A 9,145-nucleotide genomic window follows, 5' to 3' on the forward strand; every position below is an offset into this window, starting at 1 on the left:
GGAAGATGGCTTCAGAAAGGGAAGGCAATACACGTTCACTGCTTCGTATCAGTTACTGTCTAAAACTACCAACTTTTTATATGGTTAAAGCCTCTGCCCATTACATTTCCGAGGCGCACGTTCCTGCTTGTTTTAGAAGTCTAGAAAGATGGAGCTGACTGGTTTTCGCAGGTGTGGAAATAAACTCTAGTGCCACATTTTAACAAAGGCTAAGAAATCTAATATGCATCAAAGGTTTTATTTGAATTAACTGGGTTCAAATATTAAAATAAGTCTACATTAAATTACAATATTAAATATTTTTTAAATACAAGAAACTGAATGTTTTTAGTTCCTAAACACAAAAGGGAACAAAAATATTTCAGAAGAATGTGATACAATTAATGACACCAGATGACAGAATGAGGACTCCACTATGTAAATCTGTGAGATATCAAATCTCAGCAATGTTTAATTTGAGATGGTGGCCTTCCAACTGGTACACAAAATCCACGTGGCATAAGCTTAGTAAAGTATCTCTCAGAAAATATTGCTGTTATAATTCTCATTTATGCCATGATCAAAACTCCTTTGGTAGTTCTTTTTCAGAATGAAACACACCGGTATGCAAATCTGGGAAATAAACAGTATCTTGTAAGCAGTACCACAAAAGGTATCATCTTTATAGTTGCAATTATCTAACGGATCTACAATGTCTTTCATTCTTTAATTCAAATCCACTTACATATATACAATACGTAACAAAATACTCACAAAATCCTCAGTCTTTCAAGACAAAAAACTATGCTTTCACAACATCAAGACCATAAAAGTCTTTTTTTTAAAAAAGGTTTGTTTCTTAAAGTGGATCACCTGTACAGTAGTTTCCCTGTATGTGATTTTAAAGGCAAAACTAAATGTTGTGGCAAGTACATAAATAGTGATAAAAACCAGCTGCCCTAAAATGAGGTAGGGCATCTGACTCAATCTAATCCTTGCCACTCAACCCAGCAGAAATAGTAATAAAATAATAATTATATCTTATCTAAATAATCCAACAACTCACTACACACACACTTGTCCTCTTGGCACATAAAGAATCTCACTTCAAAACCTGATTTATCAAACCAGACTGAAGTTCATAATCATTTGAAAGAAAATTAAACGAACACAAGATTGAGAGTTTTCATGATGCATAATTTCAAAAACTCAGTGTATTTCAACAACACTGTTTGTACATAAATGTTCATCAATTAGGGGTTTTTAAAAAGTTACCCAAGTTTGTCACTGTAGCTAAAGAATGCAGCATATAGGGTCCTTATGGATGCAGGTACAACAGAGAAATGAAAAAAACAGACTTGCATCCTTCACAAACGTATGTCGCGCACAGGTAATTTTACCTTTCCATCCAACTTCAATGACATTGTTAAGCAAAACAGTAAAAATAAATTTTCAAGAACCAAAAAGAACAAACAAGTATCTAAAAGAAACAAAAATGTGACATTTAAAACTAGTAAGGAGTCTTGATAAGGATGATCAATTAATGTCATTTTGCTTCTTGTCCACAGCAGTGCATGCAGCTGGTTGAATAATACACATCAACCTGAAATCTGCTAAAAATAAAGTCTTGAACAGCATAGGTATTCGTTGTCCTGAAGATATATTTGGATGATTTTTTTAAATTATTATTATTTTTAATATGTATTTCCTCTTCGTTATGCAACGTAGTGGTACTGATTGGGGTTGTCTTTGTCTCTTTCCATATAGTCTCTGTCAATGAGAGATTCAATCCTCTTTTTCAAGTCTCCAGGCTTCAAGAAAAGATGAAATCAATAGAACAGTTAATAATATGAATGCTGATATATTTTATTTAAAAAGCAAAGAAACAAACAGAAAAAAAAACCTCCACCAAAACAAACAAAAAAAAAACACAAATGAAAACAAAACAAAAAAACAGGACAGCTAAACACTACATAAGAAATGTTTCCTTCTGATACCTTGGCTCATTATGTTCACAGACTCATTTTAATACTTGAATCTTTGGACTTGATTCAGACATACTTCACATTTCTTACTCTTACAGACAAGCTGAATGGGAAAATATATTAAACGTTTTTTTGATAATTCTAGAAGAGTTTGAAAAATAAAATCAGTTACCTTTACTGGAAATTTCAGTTGGTTATACAATTCAGAAACAAGGAGATTGTGACCAAGAGTCTTTCTCATCTTCATTATTCGTACAATGGCAGCATCAATCTGATACTGTCTGTCTTGAAATACTCTTTCAGTTGTGCTAACCTGTTCCTCGACCTAAAGAACAATACAAAACCACAAATATCACCTTTTACTGCTATTATTTTATCCATTATATTTCTGTAGTTTTATTGTCTGACTTTGGGACAGATACATACATTACTGCTTGCTAAGAACCAAGTGATTCTGAAGTGTGCTGCTGAAGCAAGCCAAATATAAAATGAAAGACAATCTAAATAAAGATCATGTCATATTTTAAATCTGATAAATCAAACTACCTTATAAGAACTCTTTTCATATTTTCAGAAGAACGCACAAGAATTTGACAGTCCAAATATTGACTTCTGCACAAAACTGCTCAACTCTGATTTACTTTTTAATTTTCATGTACAAAGGCCAAAAGGAAACAATTCAATACTAATTAAAAGACGTCAGCTTATGTCCAAAACTGGAAATCGAGTAAAACAAGGACATCCGCTACAAACGAGGGGACGACCCTGACCTTTTAATAGCCCTCTTACTCTCCCAATAAAGAAAAGTGACACAGTGACACATTTGAGTCACCAGTTCAATGCAGTACCAGCTCTTCAGCCGTACCATGAAAACTTGTAAGACGCACCGAAACATCTGCAAGACTATATCATCGGTTCAATATGATAGCATTTAATTTTGTAGGCAAAGGAAGGAATCTGAATTGTTTCGATTTCAGTGAGATTTAGAATCTTTATTGCCTCAGCGAGTCATCCTCACTACCAAAAAATTAAAGCATCTTTCCTTTCTATTAACACAAAAGCTACGAGAGGAAATGCAGAGATTCTGTCTCTCCATGTGGGACATGGATAAAAAGTTAACCAGAATAAATGCAAAAATAAATACATACTGTTTCTTTCATCTGGATTTGATTGATCTTTATTCTAAACAATTTATGCTTGAAATCACCATTAAAGATGAATTTGTCTCCATCTTCTACATCCTTGCCCTTTGGATTTTTAATCAATACTCGTGCTTTCCCACAAGCTAAAGACTGCAAGGTTCTTCTTAATTCACTGTCCTCTGTGAAGAAATTCAAAGTATAGGAAAAGAGATAACAAAACATTAACGTGAAAAGTTTTAAACAATTAAATGAGGCATGTAATGAAAAAAATTACTGATTTTTATATTAATGCATTTTTCTATGCTAAGTTCTAATTACCTAACACCTTACAGTCTTCAAGCTTGACCTCACACATCTCATAGGTAAGTGCTGAGAGTGTGCACTGCGAGTGTGCACAGAGCTGCACAAATCAAGAATACAGACCTGACAAGAACATAGGGATCATCTCAGCAGAGCTTCTATCTAGCAGCAGTATCAGAAAAAAAAAATCTCAGCAAAACGAGCCTAGTTTTATTGCTGTGGCTTAGTTTGGCGGTAACAGGACATCAAAAGAAAAATCAGCTGATGACAAGAAAATCAAACCACTCATTTTATGTGATTTCATCACTATTTCTAAACATTCAGATGCAAATATAAACACAATGAAAAAATGAAGAAGAAAATAGGAGAGAAGTCTCACCAAACATCTTCCTATCAATTTAGGAGGTGCTGCTGACAGCTATTATATTCATAAAACTTCTCCACAATGGGAAAGGAGTGGAAACAAGTGGGCGAAGGAAATTTTATCTGTAAAGATTTAAAGCTAAAAGCACTTGGACAAGTAGATAAATGAAACCTAAAGCATTCTAGTAATTATCTTGCAAAGATGTCTCAGGATTTTGCATTAAAACAGCCTCTGCAGTCTCTAGAATACTTTTATTTATAACACAAAATTATCACCAAATGTGTCAGATCTGAAAAGTCTACGAATTAAAACAAATGTTTTGCAATGCAGTGCTGAAATGCACAGAATGGCTGAGTTCAAGTATAGCACTTATTATTTCTAAAATACTTTAGCTTACACATACACACAGAATGACTTTCAACAACTCAACAGAACAACTTCCATATATTCTTTAATTATTAAAATAACGAAACCCTGTTTCTCACTTTTTAGGTTTTTCATTTTCAGTGAATACAAATTGCTGATGTGTTTTTGTCCATGCTGTGCAAGGATGCCATTACAAACCCCCAGTACCCTTCAGAGCCTTGCTTCTGCTGTACATGTGAAACTGCAGGTCACAGAATGCCAAAGGGTGAGGAACTCACAATTGCCTTTCAATCACGCAAGCAGGAAATACGTTTATCTCAAAGAGACTTTCTCAATAATGAAAAAGGAAGGGAAAATGGGGAATGTATTTGGACAATGTCTCAAAAGAGCACAGCAACCAAAGAGCAGGTAACCACTCTTTCTCTGGGTGATGGTTGATACATTTTCCAACTGTATCAGTGTATCAGCAGCAATCTCATATCTTCTAAAGAGACTGGGCATAATTTATTCTAACTGTACCTGCAAAACTGTAACAAGTCCCAGCTCTGCCCAATCAATTCCTTACAGGTAGCATACTGTTGACGTTCCTAATCTTTTATTTTTTACATTACTTTTATATGGCACATTTTAATCACGTCTATTTTCTGTATGGTGCTGGATGTTGTTATTCCCTGGATCTTAAAGTACAGATGGGTCGAGGGGCTAGGGAGCAACCCCACACAAAAGGATCTCGGGGTTCTGGCTGATGGCAACCTGAGTGTGAGCCAGCAGTGAGCCCTGGCAGCCAAAGGCCAACCGTACCCTGGGGTGCACCAGGCCCAGCACTTCCACCACGCGAGGGGAGCGGCTTCCTGCTCTGCTCTGTGTGTGCTGCCTCACCCCCAGCACTGCGTGTGGTGTGGGTGCCACAACGTAAGGACATAACAAGAGTGTCCAAAGGAAGGCTACAAAGCTGGGGAAGGGTCTGTAGGGCAAGGTGTGTGAGGAGCGGCTGAGGTCCTTCGGTGTGTTTGGTGTGTGGACATGGAGCAGGCTGCCCAGGGCAGCAGGCACAGCCCCATGCTGCTAGAGTTCAAGGAAACATCCTCAGGCACAGGGTGTGTTTTTTTGAGTGATGCTGTGTGGAAAGGAGCTGAATCCTTGTGGGTCCCTTCCAATTTGGGGCATTCTGTGATTCTGTGTTCTATGTGGATGAAGACAAAGGGACATGAAGACAAATGGAATATCTTTGGGGTGGGTGGTGTTGTGTGTAAATGTGGTGATAGGCCATGTTTTGTCCCAGAACAGTGTAGGTATTTTGTGTTAGATGGGACTTAAAGATGTAATAGACAAAGTCCAAAAGACATGTAGCAACCAGTTTTGTGGTTATTTCAATACCCGGGAGTTTTGAAACCCAGACATTCACCTACTTTAAGTACAGGACATTTACAAAACAAACCTGTAAAACTGTAAATACAGCAATATAGCTAATACGGAAACTGCATAAATGACTAAGAGCCTGAATAGCAGAATCACAGAAGATACCATCTTCACCTCTGTAAACTGCACATAGTAGACCAAAACTGTTTGACTAATATGAACTAACTGATGCTCTGTCCTGCAGATGAACTCTCCTGTCAAGTTCAGCAAGGAACAAAGATTGCTCAGTTTTACTATATGAAGTGCTTCCTCAAACTACTGAAAGTTTTGAGTCATACCTTCTTACTGGTTTCTGCCACACAAACCTATAATCTCTTTCTATTAACTTCAGTATGACGCTCAAGTAAACCACAAAAATACTCATCTGACTGGCCCCATCTCCTGCTGCAGTCAGCAAAGGAGCTGGGGATACATGACTTAGAGGCCCAAGGAACTGCTGTGAAAGTTCCAACAGGAGAGGGAGACTACCAGAGCTGCCAAACAGATTTTTCTAACACTGGAAAATCCCAAATGCTTTACACCTCACTCCTGTACATTGTTCATGATGCCTCTAAGAGGCCTAAGGGAACATATTAAATAAACAGAATTTATGATCACCTTTATGGTATTCTCAGTTAAACATCAATGCACGTGTAAGAAACTGGGGGCTGACTTGATATGAAGTTTGAGAATTACAGCTTTCAGGCTTGCCATTAATCTTAGACAGCTAACTGTTTCAGATGAGAACAGCTGCACAGTATTATATGGATTGGATCAAAATACATGGCAGTCACACATAACAAAGCCAGACTTTGCACATGTGTTAAAGTTATTTCTCTCCCTCCACAGACGTGTTTGTATTCAGCAACACTGAATACCATTTGATCTCCTAATTGTTTGAGTGGGAGATCCCTTTGCAACTTCTAGAAGTTTCAGATCTGGCCTTTCTAAGGAAGAAGCATCAAATTCTGCCAGATCAGTACTCTTTTTCAGATCATTAGTCACTAAGTTGAATAATAACAAGGGAATCCCTATTAGGAGCTTTCTTTCACTATGAAAGTAGCCTGCCTTTTAATTTCTAACTCTTTTCTGTCCTCTAATAAATTATTCACCTATAAGAATTCACCTCACAGGCAATGAAAACTTACTTAAGAGCTTGTTATAAGCTCTGAGGACTTTTAAAAAACCAAGCGTGCATATGCTTGCTCACCCAGTTCACCTCAGAAACTGTGCTGGCTCTTCTTTGGTACAGACTTAGCCATGAGCCTATCAGTTCTCTTCTTCCCACTGCATGCCTGATACCCTGCAGAATTACGCCATGAACTTCAAAAACAAATACCAAAACAAAACTCCCAAAGCAAATCACAGCTCTGGACACCTACTATTATTCCCACACCAAGGCTCACTTGAGTTATGAAAGACTAATTTAGTATACACTGGAAAGTTTATGTAAAGCTTCTGGGTGAATGTCATCAGATGCTGGTGTCTGACTTACTATCTTTCTATGCCCTTTACTGACACTTCAACTTGCTATATTTTATTTTGTCTTATGGCACAGAGCTATGGTAGAGCTCTGATCTGTTCTGCAGTAACTACCAGTGTACAAAGACTGGTTAACACCTTATAATAGAACACCAAGTAAGAATTGCACAAAGCTTCCAGCACCCCTGAAGAAGGGCTAGCACACAAATACCAAAGTAAAGGAAGAAGCTAAACACAATACTTTAGAGTTGGGAGGTTCAGCATCCATCTGTAGTTGCTTTAAAACACAAGAACAGGCATCTGGGTCAGAAGATCCATCCAGACCAGAGTCCTGTTCTTCCATAGGCCATAAGCTGGCACGTATAGGATAGTATGCAAGAGGGAAGCTAATGCAGGAACGCTCCATGCTTTCCTGCTCCTCTCCGTCTCCTTACCCTACTGTTGAGTTTCAATCACTTAGGACCAAAAGACTTCCCAAGGCAGAGGTGGCTTCCATGCATTGAGAAACCTCCCAGTGCACTGCTCTTCACTGAACCTTGTCCCTTGAATGCTGTAAGCTTCCTGTTTCTATAACACGCTGTGGTCAACATTTTCACAGCTTATCACTGCTGGGCAAAATCCAGAGTACTGCTCAGCAAAAGGATCAGCCAAGTAGCAGGAGACAGGAAGGGGGCAGTGTGAGACTGACTCCTGAGAGCACTTCTGCCCATAAGACTTTCATTTACAAGGAGGGGGATTGCTAAATGGGAAGGGCAGAAGCTCTAAATGCCATGTCTGGAAGAGAAATTTTACTTCAGCCACCCTGGACTCACAAGCAACCTGTGGGCCAAGAAATGTCCTCATTACATGGATTTCTACACTACTTCCTCTTCAGAGAAATAAACAGGCATAGCACTCAGTGCGATTACGTGACAAAACAGGCAGCTCAACAATCCATCAGTTCTAGCTGGTAGCCTTAATAACAGTTCATTGAAATCCTTTCTATTCTGCTATAATGTAATAGATTTTCACATAGCAGACTTTAATATGTTGCTATAAGAACACATTACACCAGAACGTAAGCTCTAAGGTAAAGTAATACAAAGTGAGAATGCAGGATCTGGATCAGGCTTGTGTGAGCTTATGTTTTTTCCGTAAGCATTGTACTCTGACCTAATGAGTCTCTGGACTATCCCACTGCTTATCATTCATGCTGGCACAAGTTTTCTTCAACTCCCTTAGCATTTATGGAATGAATGACTAAGCAACATGAAGCTTCAAGTCTGAGAAGCTGGAGTATGTCATTTACCCAATGTCATTTACCTGGACTTGAGCAAGGCCTTTGACATGGTCCCCCACCACATCCTTATCTCGAAACTGGAAGGATGTGGATTTGATGGGTGGACCACTCGCTGGATAAGAAATTGGTTAAAATGCTGCAGAGGGTGGTCATCAATGGCTCTATGTCCAGATGGAGGCCAGTAACAAGTGGCATTCCCCAGGGGTCTGTCTTGGGACCAGTGCTCTTTGACATCTTTATCAATGACATCGGTGATGGAATCGAGTGCACCATCAGCAAGTTTGCTGATGACACCAAGCTGAGTGCAGAAGGAAGGGATGCCACTCAGAGGGACCTCAACAGGCTGGAAAGGTGGGCCCGGGTGAACCTGATGAGGTTCAAACAGCGAAGTGCAAGGTTTTGCACTTGGGCTGGAGGAATCCCAGGCATCCATACAGACCAGGGGGAGCAGCCCTTGAGAGCAGCCCTGCAGAGAAGAATCTGGGGTCCTGATGGATGAAAAGCTTAACAAGAGCCAGCAGTGTGCTCTTGCAGCTCAGAAAGCAAATGGTATCCTGGACTCCATCAGAAGTGGGGTGGCCAGCAGGGACAGGGAGGTGGTTGTCCCCCTCTAGTCTGCTCTTGTGAAGCCCCATCTGGAGTACTGTGTCCAGGAGCCCCTAGTACAAGAAAGACAGAGAGCTGTTGGAAAGGATTCAGAGGAGAGCCACAAAGACAATCAGGGGGCTGGAGCACCTCCCCTACGAGGACAGGCTGAGGAAGATGGGCTTGTTCAGCCTGGAGAAAAAGGTGGCTGCGGGGTGACCTCATTGCAGCCTTTCAGTACCTATAGGGAGCCTACAAACAGGAG

At 39.4% G+C, this 9,145-nt stretch overlaps 1 protein-coding gene across 1 annotated transcript in view; it reads right to left on the reverse strand.

Annotated features, from left to right (window-relative positions):
* Window positions 1-219: 219 nt before the first annotated feature.
* The window catches only part of CUL4A (cullin 4A), a gene marked incomplete at its 5' end in the record, with an annotated part of 36,027 nt that continues 27,101 nt past the window's right edge, over window positions 220-9,145 (reverse strand). The window contains 3 exons of the mRNA XM_010728606.2: window positions 220-1,790; window positions 2,137-2,289; window positions 3,113-3,285. Coding sequence (XP_010726908.1) covers window positions 1,695-1,790; window positions 2,137-2,289; window positions 3,113-3,285 — 422 coding nt within the window. The remainder of the gene's footprint in view (window positions 1,791-2,136; window positions 2,290-3,112; window positions 3,286-9,145) is intronic.

Source organism: Meleagris gallopavo, chromosome 1, assembly GCF_000146605.3.
Source record: "Meleagris gallopavo isolate NT-WF06-2002-E0010 breed Aviagen turkey brand Nicholas breeding stock chromosome 1, Turkey_5.1, whole genome shotgun sequence".
Lineage (NCBI taxonomy): Eukaryota > Metazoa > Chordata > Aves > Galliformes > Phasianidae > Meleagris > Meleagris gallopavo.